This window comes from Coregonus clupeaformis, chromosome 16 (genome assembly GCF_020615455.1).
Source record: "Coregonus clupeaformis isolate EN_2021a chromosome 16, ASM2061545v1, whole genome shotgun sequence".
Taxonomy (NCBI): Eukaryota; Metazoa; Chordata; class Actinopteri; order Salmoniformes; family Salmonidae; genus Coregonus; species Coregonus clupeaformis.
Window position 1 is genome coordinate 54,718,957 of NC_059207.1, and position 26,550 is coordinate 54,745,506.

The window sequence follows — 26,550 nt, forward strand, 5'->3', positions numbered from 1 at the left end:
TCTTACTGTCTCTTGGTTTCACTGTCACATGCTCTTAGTTTTACAGACCAGGTGTTGGCTCCGAGGTTAGGAGGGGAATACACCCTCAGACAGTGCAAGCTCGGGTCTCTTGAATACTTTTTTACTACGTTATATCCATTACGTTCTACACAGTATGCCTACAAATATAATTGGCCAAAAGTTCAAGCATTTAGTTGATCCTATTGCTTTCTCCAAGAAGCCAACATTTGGCTTATCCTTTGATTCAAGCCTCTAAAGGGCAGTATAGGAAATGCAAAGCTCACTCTAGAGGTCCTTTCAAAATGTGTGGCTTGATCAAAAGTTTCTAAACTCAAATGTAAAATGCAGGACTCTAGGCCTTCACGCTGGTTGAATCAATGTCTCTGTCATTTCAATGAACCAATGTTGAATTGACATCTGTGCCCAATGGTTTTGCTTTTCTCAGGCCATGTTTTTCTTAAAATAACTAGCAAGGCATTTTCATATCTTCATAAATGTAACATGGCAAATATCCAATTGCCACCTGGCACCAGTATGTTTTCTTCTAGAGCAGATCAGATGGCAGGAGTAGAGTTACAGTCGAGTTTAGAGGTGACTGATTAAATGTCACTGATCTATCAGTCAGACTAGGGTCCACTATACTGGGCTTAAGGGAAGCCATGTGAGACAAATGTTTGCATTCCCGCACACGTAAGGACACTCATCTATTACATAACTAAGAACAGGGAGGTTCCTGAGAATCACACCTGAGACACTGGGAGGGTTTCACTGGGATTTATCCTAACGGGGTCAGTCTGGCTTTTCTTTCAGGTTGGGAGAATAAGGCAGCTAGGGTGACAATCTCATCACAAAGGTCTTTCAGTCCTCTGTGTGCTGTCTGTCCTCTTTCGGTGTGGGTGTGTGTCAGTGTTTGTGCTGCTATGCTTGGATGGGAGAGCAGCCTGGTCTCATAGACTAGACGTAACATTGTAAATCCTGGACACTCAAATTAGTATGATAAGGTCTAAATTAAAGTAGGGTGGTTGGTCTGGTGGATGAGTTGACGTATAACGCGAATGTCTAGCAACCCAAAGGTTGGACAACTTTAGCATTTTAGCTAATTAGCAACTTTTCAACTACTTAATACTTTTTAGCATGTTAGCTAACCCTTCCCATAACCCTAACACTTTTAGTTAACCCTTCCCCTAACCTTAACTCTTTAACCTAAACTTAACCCTAACCCGTAACCCTAACCCCTAGGCTAGCTAACATAGCATTGCAAATGTGTAACATATTGTAAGTTTACAAGTTCGTAAACATTATTGTACGTTTTGCAAATTCGTAATATAATACGAATTATAAATCGTAACATATCATACAAAATGGGTGTTGAACATCCACAAATTTATACATACCATAAGAAACGGAACATATCACACGAAACGGAACATATCATACTAAATGGAGTGTTGTTGATTTACGTACAAAATAATAAAAAATGTGCTGAGACCAGGTTGTCAAAAGTCCTGGGGACGTGAATAGAACGCCCTATTATTATGTATAGAGGGTCCGCCTGTTACTCGTTCAGAATAGAGCCCTATCACTGTACTAGCTGATTAGATCAGCTATTCAAATACACTGCTGATGTAATTGATCTTAACTCTTTAGTGTCTGTCTCTCACTGTCTGTCTGTTTTGTCTCCTGCTGCTTGTGAACGAGTATAGATCAGGGAGGGGACTGGGGAAACAACAACAGTGTAGCACCGTAGTCACCTGTGTGTCTCAGGTCAGTTCTGCATCTGCTTTGCATTTCCCCCAAGGTTAGGATTTATGGGTAAACACATCCTAGATCTGCATCTGTAGGAGCATATTCACCATGTGGGTTAACAACAACACTGGTACTATGTAGAGGCAGAAGTTTAGAAAATGTACCTTATTCTTATTCAGAACGTTGTCCATTTTGTACTCTTTCTTTGTGGTACCTTAGCCTACTACTAGTCTGCAGTGTGTGGAACCGCTAGTGGTGCTTTTGACACGTAGTGACTGTGAACTTCTTCTGAAGAGTGTGGTTAGCAGCAGAGGCAGAGCACATTTCCCCTCTCCTACTCTCAACCACAACAGAGAATAAAACTAGCTCACAGCTGTTCTACTGAAACTTAAGGTAAAAAATTACTATCAATTCTCGCTTTCATTCAAATGTTCTTGTGGTGAAACCAGTTGTTGACAGTCTGAATGTCTGACAATTACTGTATTTAACAACGATATGTCATGGCCATGTTTAGCAAGACAACGACAAGTGGGTTTAAGCAGAACTAGGGTTGTGTTGTATTCTTCCTTATATGCGCTGATATCCAAACTGGAACAAACTGCTACCAGGTTACAACAGGGTTCGTTTTTAACAGTTAGCCTGGTGTGGAGACTGTAAAGAGCAGGTAAACCTCAGGACCTCTGAGTCTTTCCGTGTACAGTATGATGTCACACAGCGCTGGATGATAAAGGTCACGCTTAAATTAGAGGCCTACCAATTCGACTTGTTAATATGACACTGTGGTCACCTTTGCATGGGTTTGGATAAATCCTACAGTAGGGCTCATGTTTCTGTGTGTGTGTGTGTGTGTGTGTGTGTGTGTGTGTTCTATAAGGAGGATTGCTAGGTCTACACACCATGGGCAGCTGCCTGGCTAGGGTAAATGACCATCTTCATTCTCCACGGTGAGCATTCAAGATCCAATACCTTTTTAGGCAACAGTTTCAAACAGCTTTTCAGAGTGCGTTCTAATAGAAAACATTTGTCTAAGAACAGCAGTGAGAGCGGTAGAGCACTTATCTCCTTCACTGCAGCTGCAGAAAACCTTCAGAGCGGATTGAGGAAGTGAAGTTGTTTTGCCATCCTCATAGCAAGGGTTTCCCGAAAATGAGACGGAAGAGGAAGAACAGGGTTTTCCCCGAATCAGAGAGGAAGAACAGGGTTTTCACCAAGTCAGAGGAGGAATGAACAGAGGAGGAGATCAAACAGAGAGGCTCATTATTTAAAAGTGGGCCAGAAAGCCTGGGGAGGGAGAAAAACCATGTGATACTAAAGCCCCCATGTGAGTGGTCTGTGTGTGTATGTGTGTGTGCGTGGGTGTGAGGCCAGACAGTGTGTTCTAGCATCAAAGTTCTGACCTAAACGAGAAAGGAAGACATAGAGATTGAGAAAGAGATTGAGAAAGAGGGGGGAGAGAGAGAGAGAGAGAGAGAGAGAGAGAGAGAGAGAGAGAGAGAGAGAGAGAGAGAGAGAGGGGAATGAAAACCACCCTCAGTCCAGAACCCCTTTGACCTTTGTCAAAGCGTGGTGATTGGTTTTCCACCGTTGAGAAGCCAGGCAGATCTTAATCCCTGGTATTCAGGCTATTCAGTATTAGCCCTCTACTTTATGAATGATTCAGACTGGAAATTCTGCTCACCTAACACAACAACATCTGTCTGTCGTATGGTCAGCCTCGCTGTAATGGTCTGCTGAGGAGAACAAAACAGTTCAAACCCCCATAAATGACTCATAGGCGAGGTGAGCTCATCAGCGCTAAATTTAGTGACAATATAGAGAAAAGTAGTGTTTTGTATAGCCTGTATAACTAGAATAGAGAAGAAGTAGACAGTTGCATGAAAAGAGACATGAACGTGAAGTTTGACTGCTTATTGTCAGCTTTAGCGTCTATCATCATTATGATCCTACACCAGTGGAGGCTGCTGATGGGAGGACGACTCATAATAATGGTTGGAACGGAGTATTATGGCTGGAATGGAGTGAATGGAATGCTATCAAATACATGAAAGCCATGTGTTTGATATGTTTGATACCATTCCATTAACTCCATTTCAGCCATTATTATGAGCCGTCCTCCCCTCAGCAGCCTCCACTGTCCTACACGTGTCTTTAAGTTGTCATGGAAATCGACATGCATGTGTGAACTTGCAAGAAACCAATGTGCAAGAAAGATCAACGCAAGAATGTTAAAGGACAAACCAGACAGAGGGTGAGTGTATGGAAACAAGGAAGGCAAGAGGGTCTGGGTCATTGACTCACAACGACGAGTTCTTCTGACGCGGTCCACCTCTCTCTCTCTCTGTCCCCCACTCTCTCTCTCCTCTCTCTCGCTGTCGAGGTGGCATGTGTGAAACCCGACCTCTTCAAAGAGTATCTTAAATAATCCCACAGCACCCCCTCCTCACCCCTCAAAAAGAAGCCTTTCGTGAACTAACACTCGCACTTGACTCTTTCCCCTCTTACTACCTCTGACTTTGCTGATAGCTACTTTATTGAGGAAAAATGTACTTACTATGACTGTGATATGTGGTTGTCCCACCTAGCTATCTTAAGATGGATGCACTAACTGTAAATCGCGTCTGCTAAACGACAACAATATAACATGTAAATGTATGTATGTGTGCCTTGTGACGCAGACCCCCTCAACAGTGTGTGTGTGCGAGTGTGTGTTTCTCTGTCGAGGTGGCAGACTCTCCAGCCCCCTCACCAAAAACAACAACAATAAGAGCCCCTTATCCACTGTTACCCCTGGCAACAATGAGCCCTCTCACAGTCTTGCCTGCTATTTCTACTCAGTGTCATTTCATTAGCCAAGGCAAACCACCACACAGGGAAAGGAAATCAATTCATAGTTGAAACATGATCACATACTGAGGCGTTTGTAATATTGTTTTGTATAGCATACTTAATGGTTGAACAAAACTCTAATGGTTACAAACAATTGCAACAGAGTCCTGTTGTTTTCCAAACAGTAATAATCACAAACTGTATACAGAGCTCATTGTGGGGTCCTGTGGTATACTATCAGCGATAACAACAAGGAAAATATTATTACTTGGGGGGTGTGGTTTTGTTGAGAGTAAAAACAGTCACCACACATTTGAATATAGGAAATGTGTTATCTACTTTGAGCTGACAAATCAAATGTCATGACATGAAAATACTCCATCTAAGCGGGAGGTAAGCTTGGCTTCATCTTTATATGGTGTCGAGTAAAGATTAAACCATGTACACTGCTCAAAAAATAAAGGGAACACTAAAATAACACATCCTAGATCTGAATGAATGAAATAATCGTATTAAATAATTTTTTCTTTACATAGTTGAATGTGCTGACAACAAAATCACACAAAAATTATCAATGGAAATCAAATGTATCAACCTATGGAGGTCTGAATTTGGAGTCACACTCAAAATTTTAGTGGAAAACCACACTACAGGCTGATCCAACTTTGATGTAATGTCCTTAAAACAAGGTAAAATGAGGCTCAGTAGTGTGTGTGGCTTCCACGTGCCTGTATGACCTCCCTACAACGCCTGGGCATTTTTCTGATGAGGTGGCGGATGGTCTCCTGAGGGATCTCCTCCCAGACCTGGACTAAAGCATCTGCCAACTCCTGGACAGTCTGTGGTGCAACGTGGCGTTGGTGGATGGAGCGGGACATGATGTCCCAGATGTGCTCAATTGGATTCAGGTCTGGGGAACGGGCGGGCCAGTCCATAGCATCAATGCCTTCCTCTTGCAGGAACTGCTGACACACTCCAGCCACATGAGGTCTAGCATTGTCTTGCATTTGGAGGAACCCAGGGCCAACCGCACCAGCATATGATCTCACAAGGGGTCTGAGGATCTCATCTCGTTACCTAATGGCAGTCAGGCTACCTCTGGTGAGCACATGGAGGGCTGTGCGGCCCCCCAAAGAAATTCCACCCCACACCATGACTGACCCACCGCCAAACCGGTCATGCTGGAGGATGTTGCAGGCAGCAGAACGTTCTCCACGGATCTGTCAAATGTGCTCAATGTGAACCTGCTTTCATCTGTGAAGAGCACAGGGCGCCAGTGGCGAATTTGCCAATCTTGGTGTTCTCTGGCAAATGCCAGACGTCCTGCACGGTGTTGGGCTGTAAGCACAACCCCCACCTGTGGACGTCGGGCCCTCATACCACCCTCATGGAGTCTGTTTCTGACTGTTTGAGCAGACACATGCACATTTGTGGCCTGCTGGAGGTCATTTTGCAGGGCTCTGGCAGTGCTCCTCCTGCTCCTCCTTGCATAAAGGCAGAGGTAGTGGTCCTGCTGCTGGGTTGTTGCCCTCCTACGGCCTCCTCCACGTCTCCTGATGTACTGGCCTGTCTCCTGGTAGCGCCTCCATGCTCTGGACACTACGCTGACAGACACAGCAAACCTTCTTGCCACAGCTGCACTACCTGAGCCACTTGTCTGGGTTGTAGACTCCGTCTCATGCTACCACTAGAGTGAAAGCACCACCAGCATTCAAAAGTGACCAAAACATCAGCCAGGAAGCATAGGAACTGAGAAGTGGTCTGTGGTCACCACCTGCAGAACCACTCTTTATTGGGGGTGTCTTGCTAATTGCCTATAATTTCCACCTGTTGTCTATTCCATTTGCACAACAGCATGTGAAATGTATTGTCAATCAGTGTTGCTTCCTAAGTGGACAGTTTGATTTCACAGAAGTGTGATTGACTTGGAGTTACATTGTGTTGTTTAAGTGCTCACTCTTGGATTGTGTCCTACCTGACAGGTCGCTCCTACCAGGTGGCGTGGCGAGAATCTGTCTCCGCACCACGTGCTCTCACCGCTGGTGTCCCCCAGGGCTCAGTTCTAGGCCCTCTCCTATTCTCTCTATACACCAAGTCACTTGGCTCTGTCATATCCCCACATGGTCTCTCCTATCATTGCTACGCAGAAGACACACAATTAATTTTCTCCTTTCCCCCTTCTGATAACCAGGTGGCGAATTGCATCTCTGCATGTCTGGCAGACATATCAGTGTGGATGTCGGATCACCACCTCAAGCTGAACCTCGGCAAGACGGAGCTTCTCTTCCTCCCGGGGAAGGACTGCCCGCTCCATGATCATGCCATCACGGTTGGCAACTCCATTGTGTCCTCTTCCTAGAGTGCAAAGAACCTTGGCGTGACCCTGACCAACACCCTGTCATTCTCTGCTAACATCAAAGCGGTGACCCGATCCTGCAGGTTCATGCTCTACAACATTCACAGAGTACGACCCAACCTTACACAGAAGCGGCACAGGTCCTAATCCAGGCACTTGTCATCTCCCGTCTGGATTACTGCAACTCGCTGTTGGCTGGGCTCCCTGCCTGTGCCATTAAACCCATACAACTTATCCAGAACGCTGCAGTCCGTCTGGTGTTCAACCTTCCCAATCACCCCGCTCCTCCGCACACTCCACTGGCTTCCAGTTGAGGCTCGCATCTACTACAAGACCATGGAGCTTGCCTACGGAGCTGTGAGGGGAACGGCACCTCCTTAGCTTCAGGCTCTGATTAGACCTACACCCAAACGAGGGCACTACGTTCATCCACCTCTGGCCTGCTAGCCCCCCTACCTCTACGGAAGCACAGTTCCCGCTCAGCCCAGTCAAAGCTATTCGCTGCTCTGGCACCCCAATGGTGGAACAAGCTCCCCCACGACGTCAGGACAGCGGAGTCACTGACCACCTTCCAGAGACACTTGAAACCCTACCTCTTTAAGGAATACCTGGAATAGTATAAAAGTAATCCTTCTACCCCCCCCACACCCCCCATAAAACAAATAAAAAAATTACAAATAAAAGGAGTGGTTGTCCCACTGGCTATCATAAATTGTCTGCTAAATGACGTAAATGTAAATGTAAATGTGCTGTATGTACTGTATGTGCTGTATGTACTGTATGTACTGTATGTGCTGTATGTACTGTATGTACTCTATGTGCTGTATGTGCTGTATGTACTGTATGTACTGTATGTGCTGTATGTGCTGTATGTGCTGTATGTACTGTATGTACTGTATGTGCTGTATGTACTGTATGTACTGTATGTACTGTATGTGCTGTATGTGCTGTATGTGCTGTATGTACTGTATGTGCTGTATGTGCTGTATGTGCTGTATGTGCTGTATGTACTGTATGTGCTTGACAAATGAACCCGCTCCTCTAAGTATTAGCTGTGTCATTATATATATATACAGTACCAGTCAAAAATGTGGATACACCTACTCATTCAAGGGTTTATCTTTATTTTTACTATTTCCTACATTGTAGAATAATAGTGAAGACATCAAAACTATGAAATAACACATATGAAATCATATAGTATCCAAAACAAATCAAAATATATTTTATATTTGAGATTCTTCAAAGTAGCCACCCTTTGCCTTGATGACAGCTTTGCGCACTCTTGGTATTCTCTCAGCCAGCTTCACCTGGAATGTTTTTCTAAGTCTAGAAGGAGTTCCCACATATGCTGAGCACTTGTTGGCTGCTTTTCCTTTACTCTGCGGTCCAACTCATCCCAAACCATCTCAATTGGGTTGAGGTCGGATGAACCGCTGCCGAATGCTGTGGTAGCCATGCTGGTTAAGTGTGCCGTGAATTCTAAATAAATCACAAAAAATCTCAGATTTGGACTCCACCGGTCTAATGTCCATTGCTCGTGTTTCTTGGCCCAAGCAAGTCTCTTCTTCTTATCGGTGTCCTTTAGTAGTGGTTTCTGTGCAGCAATTCGACCATGAAGGCCTGATTCACACAGTCCCCTCTGAACAGTTGATGTTGAGATGTGTTTGTTACTTGATCTTTGTGAAGCATTTATTTGGGCTAGAATCTGAGGTGCAGTTAAGTCTAATGAACTTATCCTCTGCAGCAGAGGTAACTCTGGGTCTTCCTTTCCTGTGGCGGTCCTCATGACAGCCTGTTTCATCATAGTGCTTGATGGTTTTTGCGACTGCACTTGAAGAAACTTTCAAAGTTCTTGAAATTTTCTGGACTCACTGACCTTCATGTCTTAAAGTAATGATGGACTGTCGTTTCTCTTTGCTTATTTGAGCTGTTCTTGCCATAGTATGTACTTGGTATTTTACCAAATTGGGCTATCTTCTGTATACCACCCCTACCTTGTCACAACACAACTGATTGGCTCAAACGCATTAAGAAGGAAATAAATTCCACAAATTAACTTTTAAAAAGGCACACCTGTTGATTGAAATGCATTCCAGGTGACTCCCTTATGAAGCTGGTTGAGAGAATCCCAAGAGTGTACAAAGCTGTCATCAAGGCAAAGGTTGGCTATTTGAAGAATCTCAAATATAAAATATATTTTGATTTGTTTAACACTTTTTTGGTTACTACATGATTCCATATGTGTTATTTCATAGTTTTGATGTCTTCACTATTATTCTACAATGTAGAAAATAGTAAAAATAAAGAAAAACCCTTGAATGAGAAGGGGTATCCAAACTTTTGACTGGTACTGTATATATATATATATATATATATATATATATATATATATATATATATACTGTATATACAGTTGAAGTCAGAAGTTTACATACACCTTAGCCAAATACATTTAAACTCAGTTTTTCACAATTCCTGACATTTAATCCTAGTAAAAATTCCCTGTCTTAGGTCAGTTAGGATCACCACTTTATTTTAAGAATGTGAAATGTCAGAATAATAGTAGAGAGAATGATTTATTTCAGCTTTTATTTCTTTCATCACATTCCCAGTGGGTCAGAAGTTTACATACACTCAATTAGTATTTGGTAGCATTGCCTTTAAATTGTTTAAATTGGGTCAAACAATAAGTTGGGTGAATTTTGGCCCATTCCTCTTGACAGAGCTGGTGTAACTGAGTCAGATTTGAAGGCCTCCTTGCTCGCACACGCTTTTTCAGTTCTGCCCACATATTTTCTATAGGATTGAGGTCAGGGCTTTGTGATGGCCACTCCAATACCTTGACTTTGTTGTCCTTAAGCCATTTTGCCACAACTTTGGAAGTATGCTTGGGGTCATTGTCCATTTGGAAGAACCATTTGCGACCAAGCTTTAACTTCCTGACTGATGTCTTGAGATGTTGCTTCAATATATCCACATAATTTTACTCATTATACTAATAAAGTCAGATATAATACGATAGTCAGTTTAAAAAAGGTTAAAGGGACAAAATCACTACCTAGCCCATCGAGCTAACCGGGGAGAGGCTGCCTGTTGTCACAGTTCTAAGACCAGTCAAAAATGTCCAGCTAACCCTACCCCAGGGGTGTCAAACGTCCGGCCCGCGGGCCGGATCAGGCCCACAAACGGGTTTAATCCGGCCCGCGAGATGATTTAGAAAAAAATAAAAATGCGCTGCAATTTTTCAATAAAATAAACTGCTGTTCCAATTGCGTCCACTGGATGGCGCAATAGCAATTGTGTTAAGCAAGCAAACTGTTTATACCGGGGCAGAGCAAGTAGGTCAAGCACGTGCAGCCAATGAGCTACTTTGTTTTGCCCGCGATATTTATTACGGCTTCTACTTTTAACATTATGTGCTTTGGCACCCTCATTGCCCCAATATGTCTCTGTCAAAAAAGAGAAAAGTGGACGCAGAGTGCAGAGTGTTCCAAGAAAAATGGTCATCCTATTTATTCACTGAATTGAATGGGAAAGCTGTATGTTTGGTGTGTTCAGAGCATGTTGCAGTGCTGAAAGAATATAACCTTCGTCGCCACTATGTGAGTCTTCATGCCGACAAATATGACAACTTTCAAGGACAGCGGAGATGAGAGAAGGTGAATGAACTGTTGGCGGGTCTGAAGAAACAGCAGTCTGTGTTTACTCACAGCCGAGACATCAGTGACGCTGCAGTGAAAGCTAGCTACCTCATTGCTAATGAAATCGCAGTGGCTTCAAAACCATTTAGTGAGGGTGAATTTGTAAAAACATGCATGATGAAGGCAGCGGAGATTGTGTGCCCTGAAAAGCGGCAGGCTTTTGCAAATATCAGCCTGACAAGATATATCAGCCACAGTTGCAGACAGGATTTCCAATCTTTCAGTGGATTTGGACAGCCAGTTGAAGCAAAAAGTAAAGTCATTTATTGCGTTTTCGGTTGCAATTGATGAAAGCACGGACATTACAGATGTTGCACAACTGGCCATTTTCATCCGCGGAGTTGATGTCACATTGACCGTCACCGAGGAGTTCGTGGAGTTGGTGCCGATGACAGATACAACGACAGCAGCTGATATTTTTACCGCACTTCCGTCGGCGCGCTGGACAGGGTCGGAGTGGACTGGTCCCGCGCTGTCAGCCTGGCTACAGATGGTGCGCCCTCAATGATCGGGAAAAAAGCAGGCGTTGTGACAAAGTTCAGAGAGAAAGTGCAATCTGCAAATGGAGGACGTGATTTTTTGACTTTTCACTGTATTTTGCACCAGGAGGCTTTGTGTTGCAAGTCATTAAAGATGCATAACGTCATGAAGGTGGTCATCCAAACTGTTAATTTCATCCGATCCAGAAGCCTGAATCACCGTCAGTTTGACAGCCTTCTCAGAGAGAAAGACCACATCTATGGCCTGCCATACCACACTGAGGTAAGATGGTTAAGCCGAGGTGCTGTGCTGAGGCGTTTCTTTGATTTAAGAGAAGAAATTGAACAGTTCATGGAAGAAAAGGGCAAACCAGTGTTAGAATTTCATTCCGCAGAATGGATGCAGGACCTTGCATTTATGGTGGATGTTACAGAGCACCTGAATAACTTGAACAAACAGCTGCAAGGGCGCAACAAAGTTGTCACGCAGTATTATGACAGCATACGTTCTTTCAAGTTGAAGCTGTCATTGTGGGAGACGCAACTTGCCGGGGGTGATGCAGCTCACTTCCCCTGTCTGAAAAATGTTTGCGCGACCCAACATGTGGCAGACATGAAGCGGTTCAAAGATAAAATAACGGGACTGTTACGGGAGTTTGAGCAACGCTTTCAGATTTATGTTTATATGTTTTTATGTTGATGTGCTATTGTTTTTAATTGATTTTATTTTATTTGTATATTTAACCTATTCTTGACTCTGTGGTTCTTGCACTTGTTTGGGGAACAGGATTTCATTATTTTTATCTACATTTCTGCCTGAGAAATGACACCCTGATATAGTTCTGTGATCTGTGATATACTTCTGTGAATCACTTAGGCATTGTGTGTTTGTGTGTTCTTTGTCCTCAGAACTTTCAAATAACTTGAGGTGTTTTATGATTTATAGTGATGTTGTGCTTTTGTACACTGTCCTCAGGCTCCAGCTTTATGTTTATATGTTTTTATGTTGATGTGCTATTGTTTTTAATTGTTTTTATTTTATTTGTATATTTAACCTATTCTTGACTCTGTGGTTCTTGCACTTGTTTGGGGAACAGGATTTCATTATTTTTATCTACATCTCTGCCTGAGAAATGACACCCTGATATAGTTCTGTGATCTGTGAAACAGTTATGTTAATCACTGAGGCATTGTGTGTTTGTGTGTTCTTTGTCCTCAGAACTTTCAAATAACTTGAGGTGTTTTATGATTAATAGTGATGTTGTGCTTTTGGACACTGTCCTCAGGCTCCAGCTTTATGTTTATATGTTTTTATGTTGATGTGCTATTGTTTTTAATTGATTTTATTTTATTTGTATATTTAACCTATTCTTGACTCTGTGGTTCTTGCACTTGTTTGGGGAACAGGATTTCATTATTTTTATCTACATTTCTGCCTGAGAAATGACACCCTGATATAGTTCTGTGATCTGTGAAACAGTTCTGTTAATCACTGAGGCATTGTGTGTTTGTGTGTTCTTTTTCTTTAGAATTTTCAAATAAACTTGACGTGTTTTATGATTAATAGTGATGTTGTGCTTGTACTATTTTGGACACACTGTCCTCAGGCTCCAGCTTTATGTTGTATGTTGATCGAATTAAAACAAAGAAAACAATCTGAAGTTGTTGTTTTTAAATTATATATACCATGATTTTTCCGGTCCGGCCCACTTGGGAATAGATTTTCCTCCATGTGGCCCCTGAGCTAAAATGAGTTTGACACCCCTGTTCTACCTGGAACCAAAAGGGTTATTCAAAGGGGACAGACAAATAACCGTTTTAGATTCTAGATAGCGCCTTTTATTCTAAGTGTGTAGTATGCTTTGGAACTGTGCGTGGTAACTCTCTCTCTCTCTCCCTCCCTCCCTCCCTCCCTCCCTCTCTCTCTCCCTCCCTCCCTCCCTCCCTCTCTCTCTCTCTCTTCGCTCGCCCGCCCTCCCTCCCTCCTCTCTCTCCCTCCCTCTCTCTCTCTCTCTCTCTCTCTCTCTCTCTCTCTCTCTCTCTCTCTCTCTCTCTCTCTCTCTCTCTCTCTCTCTCTCTCTCTCTCTCTCTCTCTCTCTCTCTCTCTCTCTCTCTCTCTCTCTCTCTCTCTCTCTCTCTCTCTCTCTCTCTCTCTCTCTTCAGATAGCCAGGGAGCATGTTGTCCAGACGTGTTTTATGATTAATAGTGATGTTGTGCTTGTACTATTTTGGACACACTGTCCTCAGGCTCCAGCTTTATGTTGTATGTTGATCGTATTAAAACAAAGAAAACAATCTGAAGTTGTTGTTTTTAAGTTATATATACCATGATTTCTCCGGTCCGGCCCACTTGGGAATAGATTTTCCTCCATGTGGCCCCTGAGCTAAAATGAGTTTGACACCCCTGCCCTACCCCAATGACGCCGGTGGATATCAAAACTGAACTTGGATCCGTGTTAAGTAGCAATTATATCCTTTGCCACCTTTGTCTTAAGAGACGACTTAGCTCGACCCAGTCATGACTATTCAACAAAACAAAACAAAAATTCAAGTTTCTTTCCAACTAATTTCTTGGATCCATGATTGTATAACTAGCAAATGAATGACAGGATATAGCCGGGCGCATATGCGCACTAGGCTAATTCAGTACACAGATTGTAGTTTTGATGCCCTTATATCAGGAGCTGGCGGTGAAAAGTTTGATCAAACAATTCAGAGACTGAAACGAATACATCAGATGAGCGAATCGATATACAATCCCAAAATCAGCTGTAACTGTCAATAGTAAAACAAAGTTTAAAACTATGTTTGATTGAACCTGAATCCAGAAAATGAATGGTGAAGTCGCTTCCGGACACGGTAGACTCCTCCCCCTCCTCACTCTAATACACACTCCTGCATCGCCATGATTTCACTTTCTGTACATGTGGCGGTCTACTCTGCTAGAACGAGAAGCAGCCTGCCTGTCTGTTGGAAAGCTACAGAATCTCTCTTCAAACCAAAACCTCCCCCACAGTATAACAACGTCTCCCTTTGAAACCCACGTCACAGTAGAGTCTCTCTGGTAAACCAACAGTATGGCTATAATTGTTCTGACGGAACCCACATGAAAGCTAAAACCACCTAACAAAAACACAAAACTGCATCAAGCTCTTCTATCCTTGAGGATAGGAACCACATACCTAAACACCAGCTAAATGTGTTTTGATATAAACAGTATTTTAACTTTCAGTTACTCCAACCCCCAGTCCGTACCACAGCAACACCTACTGTCATACCTAGCAGTGCTAGCACCATATCAGATCACACACCAGGACAATATTCAAATTCTGGGTTCTCTTTCTATCTAGGAAAATGTCACTTTCATCTAGAAAAATATAATTTTCTCTAGGCTAAGATGCTTGACTGTTTGACCAACAGGGCAGTAAAGTAACTGAGCAAATGGCAGAGGAATGGGGAGGAAGGAGGGGGAGAAACAGCCTGTCACTGTTTCTTTAACTTTTCTCTCTCGTTCACTGTTTCTATAAACAGAAAACCCCTTGTGGCTTGTTTTTAAGTGCCTGACTGTGCCTGTGGTGAATAACACATGGAGACAGTTACATTCAGTCAACACACTCACACACACACAACCATGTATTCAATAAAGATAGGATCTTCAATGATATTTGCTTGCCTCTTATTTCTTCTCGCTTTGTTTAATTTTCATCTAGACCACCCACTAACATCACAGGACACATCCTGTAGAGACTAGCTTGTGTCAGTGCACTAGTTTGTATTACTCAAAGTCAATGAACTGTTGCAATATCAAACAATTCTACGTTGAGTCAAAGATAAATAGGTATTCTCTTTGGACTAATGATCTGTTTTATCTATGACTTGGAAGGGCACTAAACATAAACAACTCGTACTGGAAGGATTTCAATGGGGTCATATTCTACAGATAAAAAACTAGGCCTAGATAAAAGCCAAACATTCTGCTTATAATAAACAACATCCATTGCACCACCTATGAACACAAACAACATGGTTAATTTGTTTTAACCATAAGTTAAGGTCACAGAATATATCACCATACTAGCCGGTGTACAACAGTGGTTTCTGTCTGCCTCTCTCAGCTGTGAATGTGGCACATGTGTACTTTACTTTAACTAGGCTAATTCAGTCTCTTAGCTGTGAAGATAGCCTTCAGGTCAATGGCGCCTGGCTAGCTAGCTTGTGAGTGAGCGTCATGTCACTTTGAACTTGGATAAGAGTGACATTTGTGACATTAGGTTGGACTTGGTTGAACTTGTCACAATCATTCTACTCTCCAATACTTCTACAACAGTGTTCCTTTACTAAATGTCCATGGAAAAACTCATCCTGTCGGGCTTTATCACCGCCTGGTACGGCAACTGCACCGCCCACAACCGCAAGGCTCTCCAGAGGGTGGTGCAGTCTGCCAAACACCGAGGGCAAACTACCCACCCTCCAGGACACCTACTGCACCTGATGTCACAGGAAGGCCAAAAATATCATCAAGGAGATCAACCACCTGAGCCACTGCCTGTTCACCCCGCTATCATCCAGAAGGTGAGGTCTGTACAGATGCATCAAAGCTGGAACCAAGAGAATGAAAAACATATTCTATCTAAAGGCCATCCGACTGTTAAATAGCCATCACTAGCATATTAGAGGCTGCTGCTGCCTATTGAAATCACTGGCCACTTTAAGAAATGGAACACTAGTCACTTTAATAATGTTTACATATCTTGCATTACTCATCTCATATGTACAGTGGGGAAAAAAAGTATTTAGTCAGCCACCAATTGTGCAAGTTCTCCCACTTAAAAAGATGAGAGAGGCCTGTAATTTTCATCATAGGTACACGTCAACTATGACAGACAAAAATAGAAAAAAAAATCCAGAAAATCACATTGTAGGATTTTTAATGAATTTATTGGCATATGATGGTGGAAAATAAGTATTTGGTCAATAACAAAAGTTTCTCAATACTTTGTTATATACCCTTTGTTGGCAATGACACAGGTCAAACGTTTTCTGTAAGTCTTCACAAGGTTTTCACACACTGTTGCTGGTATTTTGGCCCATTCCTCCATGCAGATCTCCTCTAGAGCAGTGATGTTTTGGGGCTGTCGCTGGGCAACACAGACTTTCAACTCCCTCCAAATATTTTCTATGGGGTTGAGATCTGGAGACTGGCTAGGCCACTCCAGGACCTTGAAATGCTTCTTACGAAGCCACTCCTTCGTTGCCCGGGCGGTGTGTTTGGGATCATTGTCATGCTGAAAGACCCAGCCACGTTTCATCTTCAATGCCCTTGCTGATGGAAGGAGGGTTTCACTCAAAATCTCACGATACATGGCCCCATTCATTCTTTCCTTTACACGGATCAGTCGTCCTGGTCCCTTTGCAGAAAAAACAGCCCCAAAGCATGATGTTTCCAACCCCATGCTTCACAGTAGGTATGGTGTTCTTTGGATGCAACTCAGCATTCTTTGTCCTCCAAACATGACGAGTTGAGTTTTTACCAAAAAGTTATATTTTGGTTTCATCTGACCATATGACATTCTCCCAATCCTCTTCTGGATCATCCAAATGCACTTCAGACGGGCCTGGACATGTACTGGCTTAAGCAGGGGGGACACGTCTCGCACTGCAGGATTTGAGTCCCTGGCGGCGTAGTGTGTTACTGATGGTTGGCTTTGTTACTTTGGTCCCAGCTCTCAGCAGGTCATTCACTAGGTCCCCCGTGTGGTTCTGGGATTTTTGCTCACCGTTCTTGTGATCATTTTGACCCCACGGGGTGAGATCTTGCATGGAGCCCCAGATCGAGGGAGATTATCAGTGGTCTTGTATGTCTTCCATTTCCTAATAATTGCTCCCACAGTTGATTTCTTCAAACCAAGCTGCTTACCTGTTGCAGATTCAGTCTTCCCAGCCTGGTGCAGGTCTACAATTTTGTTTTTGGTGTCCTTTGACAGCTCTTTGGTCTTGGCCATTGTGAAGTTTGGAGTGTGACTGTTTGAGGTTGTGGACAGGTGTCTTTTATACTGATAACAAGTTCAAACAGGTGCCATTAATACAGGTAACGAGTGGAGGACAGAGGAGCCTCTTAAAGAAGAAGTTACAGGTCTGTGAGAGCCAGAAATCTTGCTTGTTTGTAGGTGACCAAATACTTATTTTCCACCATAATTTGCAAATAAATTCATTAAAAATCCTACAATGGGATTTTCTGGATTTTTTTTTCTCAATTTGTCTGTCATAGTTGACGTGTACCTATGATGAAAATTACAGGCCTCTCTCATCTTTTTAAGTGGGAGAACTTGCACAATTGGTGGCTGACTAAATACTTTTTTGCCCCACTGTATATACTGTATTCTATAATATTCTACTGTATCTTAGTCCATACCGCTCTGTCATTGCTTGTTTGTATTTCATTTTTTGTATTTCATGTAATGGACATACACATAAAAGTGAAATGAAAAAAATAACTTTATAAAAATTCTAAAAAATAAATAACGGAAAAGTGGTGCGTGCATATGTATTCAACCCCTTTGCTATGAAGCCCCTAAATAAGATCTGTTGCAACCAATTACCTTCAGAAGTCACATAATTAGTTAAATAAAGTCCACCTGTGTGCAATTTAAGTGTCACATGATCTCAGTATATATACACCTGCTCTGAAAGGCCCCAGAGTCTGCACCACCAAGCAAGTGGCACGATGAAGACCAAGGAGCTCTCCAAACAGGTCAGGGACAAAGTTGTGGAGAAGTACAGATCAGGGTTGGGTTATAAAAACATATCCGAAACTTTGAACATCCCACGGAGCACCATTAAATCCATTATTAAGAAATGGAAAGAATATGGCACCACAACAAACCTGCCAAGAGAGGGCCGCCCACCAAAACTCACGGACCAGGCAAGGAAGGCATTAATCAGAGAGGCAACAAAGAGACCAAAGATAACCCTGAAGGAACTGCAAAGCTCCACAGCGGAGATGGGGTATCTGTCCATAGGACCACTTTAAGCCGTATACTCCACAGAGCTGGGCTTTACGGAAAAGTGGCCAGAAAAAAGCCATTGCTTAAAGAAAAAATAAGCAAAAGGCATGTGGGAGACTCCCCAAACATATGGAAGAAGGTACTCTGGTCAGATGAGACTAACATTAAGCTTTTGGCCATCAAGGAAAACGTCTGGCGCAAACCCAAAACCTCTCATCACCCTGAGAACACCATCCCCACAGTGAAGCATGGTGGTGGCAGCATCATGCTGTGGGGATGTTTTTCATCGGGAGGGACTGGGAAACGGGTCAGAATTGAAGGAATGATGGATGGCGTTAAATACAGGGAAATTCTTGAGGGAAACCTGTTTCAGTCTTCCAGAGATTTGAGACTGGGACGGAGGATCACCTTCCAGCTTTAGCATACTGCTAAAGCAACACTTGAGTGGTTTAAGGGGAAACATTTAAATGTCTTGGAATGGCCTAGTCAAAGCCCAGACCTCAATCCAATTGAGAATATGTGGTATGTACACCAGCGGAACCCATTCAACTTGAAGGAGCTGGAGCAGTTTTGCCTTGAAGAATGGGCATAAATCCCAGTGGCTAGATGCGCCAAGCTTATAGAGACATACCCCAAGAGACTTGCAGCTGTAATTGCTGCAAAAGGTGTCTCTACAAAGTATTGACTTTCGGGGGGGTGAATAGTTATGCACGCTCAAGTTTTCTGTTTTATTGTCTTATTTCTTGTTTGTTTCACAATAAAACATATTTTGCATCTTCAAAGTGGTAGGCATGTGGTGTAAATCAAACCCCCCCAAAATCCATTTTAATTCCAGGTTATAAGGCAACAAAATAGGAAAAATGCCAAGGGGGGTGAATACTTTCGCAAGCCACTGTATTGGGTATATGTTGTGAAATTGTTAGATATTACTTGTTAGATATTACTGAACTGTCGGAGCTAGAAGCACAAGCATTTCGTTACACCCGCAATAACATCTGCTAAACACGTGTATGTGACAAATACAATTTGATTTGATTTGATTTGAAAAGCTTAGATTGGTTAGAAATTAATGCAGGCATTGCCAGTGAGTAAATACTGACTGAACAGTCCACGGTGCCCTCAACTCTGTTAGTAGTGATAAGATAAAGTCTACCTGTGCAAAGGGCCGATGGAGTGGAACCTTTCATCCATTGGGCCAAAAGGCCTTCCAGGAAAATGGAACTACACACATGGAACAGATATACTTTGGTCATGATACCATATGAACTGTGACACAGGAATTAGACATTAAATCATCTCCTCCCTACTATACAGTTTGTCATCCAGGTTGTTGTTTCTATGGCTTCACATCCACTCACATTCATTTCAGTAGGATTTCACATCCACTCACATTCATTTCAGTAGGATTTCACATCCACTCACATTCATTTCAGTAGGATTTCACATCCACTCACATTCATTTCAGTAGGATTTCACATCCACTCACATTCATTTCAGTAGGATTTCACATCCACTCACATTCATTTCAGTAGGATTTCACATCCACTCACATTCATTTCAGTAGGATTACATATTAATAAAATGGCAGGAACACAGGCTTAATTACATTTCCTGCAACCAACACATTTCTCACAGAAATGTTTTTATTTATTGAGAGTTATGTATGTTTTTCACCAAACATCAGTAGTTTATGTTAAAATATATTTGACACAACACTACATTTCACATCACCGGTGGCCAGCCTTTTGTTTTTGTAACCTCTCCAGTCTGTACAAACACGCTTTTCTCTCTCCCGTTCTGAAACTTTCACAACTGTAAGCATGAATAGAGCAGTGGCGTAGCCAGAAATCCGTTGGTGAATTTGGGTGGTAGCAGCTAACTTCCTGCAGTTTTGCCATGGGGCAAAGAGAAAAATGTGTAGTTTTATAGCTAATCTATTCTACACATTTTGACATGAGGCTGATGCTATTCTACACAGTTCGAATTGAGGCTGAGAGACAATGTTGCTGTTTTAAAGCTAATTTCCTGCATTTCTACACATTTTACCATGGGGCAGAGAGAAAACTTAGCATTTTTAAAGCTAATTAAAGCTAAAATACAGGTGTGTTGACTGTGATAAAGGCACTGTATTATGAGCTGTGTTGTTCGCTAAATGAACATATGAAATAGGCAGTGGCATGCTGCATATAGCCATGGAAGCACAGTGACAAATGCCTCAATACAGTCATATTTAAGGCTTATTGGGGGTGTGGCTTTCAGTTAGTTCTTTTTAGCAACCCATCCTGTGAGAGTGAATGTCATTCCAGTTCATCCGTTCTGTTTTATTTAATCAAATCTGACTAGCCCAGTGCACTGCTTGCTATGAGTTCTATATGATTGTGTTTGCATGTTTAGATACAAATACAAATAATGTCCCGTTTGGAACACTGACAAGTTAAGAGCATAACAAAATACTTTTAAAAATATATATATATTTTTTTGCTCAATCTGAGTGGGTGGGCCTGGCTCCCCGGTGGGTGGGCCCGGGCCCACCCAGACCCACCCGTGCCTACACCCCTGGAATAGAGTGGCCTGCAGGTAATTGTAAAGTAAATATTGTAATGTAAATATTGAATTTTCCACAGCCAGCTTGGTTGTTGTGCTATTGATACAGTGGGCTAAAAAGGCACAAGGACACAGACTGACGAAAATTTGCAAACCAGAACGTTGCAATTTACAGTACTTTATATTCTCTGTTGATTACCAAGGGCTCCAACCAGCACACAAATGTGTGGGTTTTCTAGTTGTTTTTTCCTGAGGTCATGACCTAGACCGGTAAAACTAAGCATCAGACTTTGTTCCTAGATCAGATCACATGATCAAGGACAAATGCCTGACCCTACACTTAGAAAAAAAGGTGCTATCTAGAACTGAAAAAGGTTATTTGGCTTTCCCCATACGAGAACCCTTTGAATAACCTTTTTTGGTTCCAGGTAGAACCCTTTTGGGTTCCATGTAGAACCCTCTATGTAAAGGGTTCTACATGGAACCCAAAAGGGTTCTCTTATGGGGACAGCCAAATAACACTTTTAGAACCCTTTTTTCTAAGAGTGTACCAGTGTGATTTAGACCGTATGCTCAGAACTTAACCTGAATGAGAGGTTAGAATGAGAGAGCATGTGTCTACCCCTCCCCCTAATTTGACGTTAAGCTCTGGTGTTCAAACTCAGACTGTGTGGCATTCCTGAAATGTGCGATCGACACCCGTTCTCGCTCCCCTCCCCCCTTCGCCTTCTCTCCTCCATTCCCGTCTCCTGTTCTCCCCTTCCGCCCCTCCTCTCGCCCTTCTCCCGCTCTCCCCTCTGGGAGTCTACAAAGCCTTTGACCCCCCTACCTGCTCCAGCTCCCTCCCTCAATCCAACCATCCAAAGAGAGAGAAAACACAACAGCTTATCACAGAGGATAAGAAAGCTACAGTTATCTGCTGAAAATAAACATGGGAAAAAACACACATGATGATAACAGTTATTTTATTGCCATCGCAACATTTAGTCATATTCCTACAGAGAAATTACATATAGTGCCACAGACAGAATCAAATAATTGTAACCTTATAATCATTATTGTTTTAATGATCACATTCATGATTTTGTGAAATCCTCTACGGACAGCTGTTGAAACACTGCATTCACAGCAACTTTCAACAAACAATTGTTTCCAGGCAGAGTTCATTATCTTTATCTAACAGGAGGCAAAGAGCATTGGGTCAGGCTCTTTTATTCCCCAATAAAAGGGCTATCCAACAGACAAGGCAGGGGGTAAGGGTTAGGCTGGAGCTGAGCCTGTATGGGCGTGGCATTGGGCTGATTTCAATAACAGACAACAACACGCTATCTTTTATTGTTGTTTGGGATGTTTGTGGGGAGGGAAGGGTGGTGGATGTGGTGGGAACTGGAGAGGGAGAGAGGGGGGGATAAGAGGATGGTAGGAGGACGGCGAGGTAAAGGGTGGTGGTGGAAAGGGAAGAGAAGGGAGGAAGAGAGGACTGGCGGAGGGAGGGAGAAGGGATAAGGGGACGGCACAAGGACAGGGAGGTATTTGATGGCTCAGGGAAGCGTATCCTCCCGTGGGAGACATGATTTAAGTTTGTTTGAAACGTAAACAAAAGGGAAACGGAGAACAAGTGGATGTGAAATGTGAGCCCTGGTTCCCACAATGGATAAAAAGGAGGAAGACTCTGGATTGGAGTTGCCTGTGGGATCACAGACCTAGGATCAGCTTAACCTCCCCCAAAACCTAACCTTAAGTCAGTTCAGAGACTATGGGCAACTATATCTTACTAGCCTTCATGTATGTGTGGGTCATCATCATCCATGGCCACGGTGTGTGTGTGTCTGTGTGTGTGTGTATTTATGTATGAGTGCATTCATGCATGTGTGAGCATATTTGCGTGTGCATGCAAGCATGCATGAGTGTGTGTGTATTTTGGGGGGGTGGGTCATTCCTCTGTGGTGGTCACATTTTCCTGGTATTAGTAAAAATGTGTAGAGTGTGGGTCAGTGTTAGGGTTAGTGGTCCTGCTGCTGTGGCTGAGTGACCCTGGAGAGGAGCCATGAGTCATAGTCCTCTCTGGACATGTGGACAACATGCTCCCTGGCTATCTAGAGAGAGAGAGAGAGAGAGAGAGAGAGAGAGAGAGAGAGAGAGAGAGAGAGAGAGAGAGAGAGAGAGAGAGAGAGAGAGAGAGTTACCATGCACAGTTCCAAAGCATACTACACACTTAGAATAAAAGGCGCTATCTACAATCTAAAACGGTTATTTGTCTGTCCCCTTTGAATAACCCTTTTGGTTCCAGGTAGAACCTTTTGGGTTACATGTAGAAGCCTTTCCACAGAGGGTTCTACATGGAACCCAAAAGGGTTATACCTGGAACCAAAAAGAGTTCTACCTGGAACCAAAAAGGGTTCTCCTATGCCCACATGAAAGAATACTATATTATACTATGATATACTGTAAATACTATAGTATTCACTGTATTGTTTTTGCGGCCTTCACTGGAGTTTTTTTGCGCACTTAAGTCTGCAAAAACACTACAGTGAATACTGTAGTATTTACAGTTAACTATAGTATAAATAATGTAGTAAAATAAAACTGTAATATATACTATAGTAATTATTGTAGTTTTTATGCGGCTTGTAGTACTTACTGTAACGTTTTTGCTGACTAGTATACTGTAGTATTTACTGTAGTGTTTTTGGGGTCATTACTGTAGTATTTACTATAGTGTTTTTGTTTTACTTGCCATGTATTTATCACTCTGAATTCCTGTTATTATCTTATTCTGTTCTAAGGCTGTCATCATCATCCATGGCCAGGTTGTGTGTGTGTGTGTGTGTGTGTGTGTGTGTGTGTGTGTGTGTGTGTGTGTGTGCGTGCGTGCGTGCGTGTGGAGGGGTAGCAGTCTGTACCTAATCATTAGTCTCAACATGTTGGGTTGGATGGTGGGGTGGAGAGGGATGTACTGTCTAGTGCAGATTCAGCTGCAGGCCGATTTTTTCTTAAGCAGATGGTTGGGGGACCGGAACATAATTACAAATAATTTCTAGACTGCAAATTGACCGCAAGAAGCCCAAACAGATATAATATTTGACTATAACATAATAATTTCAAACCTTGCTTACATTTGTATAAAACCACCCGCGGGCCTCCAGTTGGGGAACCCTGGTCTAGTGTCCTACAATGTGTCTGCCCAGCTGCTGTGCATCACCCAGGTGGGTGCTGAATAACTGTGGTGGATGAGGTGAATTCTTGCCTTACAATGTAACACACTTTTACAAAAATTAAAAGCTCTATATAGACAATCAAAATGTAATACAGTGGGGAAAAAAAGTATTTAGTCAGCCACCAATTGTGCAAGTTCTCCCACTTAAAAAGATGAGAGAGGCCTGTAATTTTCATCATAGGTACACGTCAACTATGACAGACAAAATGAGAAAAAAAATCCAGAAAATCACATTGTAGGATTTTTAATGAATTTATTTGCAAATTATGGTGTAAAATAAGTATTTGGTCAATAACAAAAGTTTCTCAATACTTTGTTATATACCCTTTGTTGGCAATGACACAGGTCAAACGTTTTCTGTAAGTTTTCACAAGGTTTTCACACACTGTTGCTGGTACTTTGGCCCATTCCTCCATGCAGATCTCCTCTAGAGCAGTGATGTTTTGGGGCTGTCTCTGGGCAACACGGACTTTCAACTCCCTCCAAAGATTTTCTATGGGGTTGAGATCTGGAGACTGGCTAGGCCACTCCAGGACCTTGAAATGCTTCTTACGAAGCCACTCCTTCGTTGCCCGGGCGGTGTGTTTGGGATCATTGTCATGCTGAAAGACCCAGCCACGTTTCATCTTCAATGCCCTTGCTGATGGATGGAGGTTTTCACTCAAAATCTCACGATACATGGCCCCATTCATTCTTTCCTTTACACGGATCAGTCGTCCTGGTCCCTTTGCAGAAAAACAGCCCCAAAGCATGATGTTTCCACCCCCATGCTTCACAGTAGGTATGGTGTTCTTTGGATGCAACTCAGCATTCTTTGTCCTCCAAACACGACGAGTTGAGTTTTACCAAAAAGTTATATTTTGGTTTCATCTGACCATATGACATTCTCCCAATCCTCTTCTGGATCATCCAAATGCACTCTAGCAAACTTCAGACGGGCCTGGACATGTACTGGCTTAAGCAGGGGGACACGTCTGGCACTGCAGGATTTGAGTCCCTGGCGGCGTAGTGTGTTACTGATGGTAGGCTTTGTTACTTTGGTCCCAGCTCTCTGCAGGTCATTCACTAGGTCCCCCCGTGTGGTTCTGGGATTTTTGCTCACCGTTCTTGTGATCATTTTGAGCCCACGGGGTGAGATCTTGCGTGGAGCCCCAGATCGAGGGAGATTATCAGTGGTCTTGTATGTCTTCCATTTCCTAATAATTGCTCCCACAGTTGATTTCTTCAAACCAAGCTGCTTACCTATTGCAGATTCAGTCTTCCCAGCCTGGTGCAGGTCTACAATTTTGTTTCTGGTGTCCTTTGACAGCTCTTTGGTCTTGGCCATAGTGGAGTTTGGAGTGTGACTGTTTGAGGTTGTGGACAGGTGTCTTTTATACTGATAACAAGTTCAAACAGGTGCCATTAATACAGGTAACGAGTGGAGGACAGAGGAGCCTCTTAAAGAAGAAGTTACAGGTCTGTGAGAGCCAGAAATCTTGCTTGTTTGTAGGTGACCAAATACTTATTTTCCACCATAATTTGTAAATAAATTCATTAAAAATCCTACAATGTGATTTTCTGGATTTTTTTCCTCATTTTGTCTGTCATAGTTGACGTGTACCTATGATGAAAATTACAGGCCTCTCTCATCTTTTTAAGTGGGAGAACTTGCACAATTGGTGGCTGACTAAATACTTTTTTCCCCCACTGTATGGTAACTCAACAGACACTTTTATTCAAAGCAACTTACAATTAAACTTTTTGGGCCTGAAAAGGGACTTGAACCATGGACCATTTGATATATTAAAAAGTAATAATTTCCTGGACAGCCTCCTCTGATTATGAAAATGTTTCCTGACTACAATGCCTTTGTTCTGTGTTCCCCCCCAAAGCCGTGTTTGTTCAGACATCTATATCCTCAGGTCTACGCAGGCCCAGTTTTCCTTCAACTTCAAAACTATTGACCCCGACGTGATTTGAACACGCAACCTTCTGATCTGGAGTCAGACGCGCTACCGTTGCGCCACGAGGTCTGGTAGCCCAAGCTCTGAAGAATGGCACAATTCAATGCTCTATGAATTGTTTCTTGGACAAAAATGACTGCAATTGAATTCATGGTTGTACTATATACATGTACTATATACAGTTAATAAATGAGTATGTATGTGTGAGGTAAGATGCTATTGTCCTAGTCCAAGTCTGGTACTGTTCAAGCTATCCAGGATCTGGTAATGCTGGATGGTACAAGGTGGTCAGTTTCTCACGACATAGGCCTCCCTTCCATTTCTTTCCCAAGAGAAAGATAAGGGGGTGCATTCTATTAAATGAAAACTGCCCCCGTCTAGTTACTAAGGACTGCGTGGCACAGCAGTAGCGTGTCTGACCCCGGATCAGAAGGTTGCACATTCACATGGGGGTGGGTGCTTTTGAGCTTGAATGAAGACTGGGCCTGCTCTGACAAGCACTGGAGATTAATTGGCAGTTGAATTAACACAGTTTTGGAGGAGACCACCGACTGCTCTCTATGGGAAGATGTCAATTGCATACTCCTCAGTGGTGTAAAGTACTACTTAAGATGTTTTTTGGGGTATCTTTACTATTTATATTTTTGACAACTTTTATTTTTACTTCACTACATTCCTAAATAAAATAATGAACTTTTTACTCCATACATTTTCCCTGACACCCAAAA

General features: G+C 42.7%; 1 protein-coding gene, 1 long non-coding RNA gene and 1 other non-coding gene across 3 annotated transcripts in view; 1 reads left to right on the plus strand and 2 right to left on the minus strand.

Moving 5' to 3' along the window:
* The first annotated feature begins 2,031 nt into the window (after positions 1-2,031).
* LOC121584097 lies at positions 2,032-6,804 on the plus strand. Its single transcript, XR_006003657.1, has 3 exons — positions 2,032-2,139; positions 2,621-2,690; positions 6,764-6,804. It is a non-coding gene; the product is annotated as an uncharacterized LOC121584097 (long non-coding RNA).
* A 14,803-nt stretch (positions 6,805-21,607) lies between these two features.
* The window catches only part of LOC121584098 (coiled-coil domain-containing protein 60-like), a 65,903-nt gene continuing 60,960 nt past the window's right edge, over positions 21,608-26,550 (minus strand). Inside the window, exon 13 of the mRNA XM_041899928.1 lies at positions 21,608-22,755. Within this exon, the coding sequence (XP_041755862.1) occupies positions 22,663-22,755 (93 nt within the window). The 3' untranslated portion in view covers positions 21,608-22,662. The remainder of the gene's footprint in view (positions 22,756-26,550) is intronic.
* Positions 25,820-25,891, minus strand: trnaw-cca. The gene has a single exon. It is a non-coding gene; the product is annotated as a tRNA-Trp (tRNA).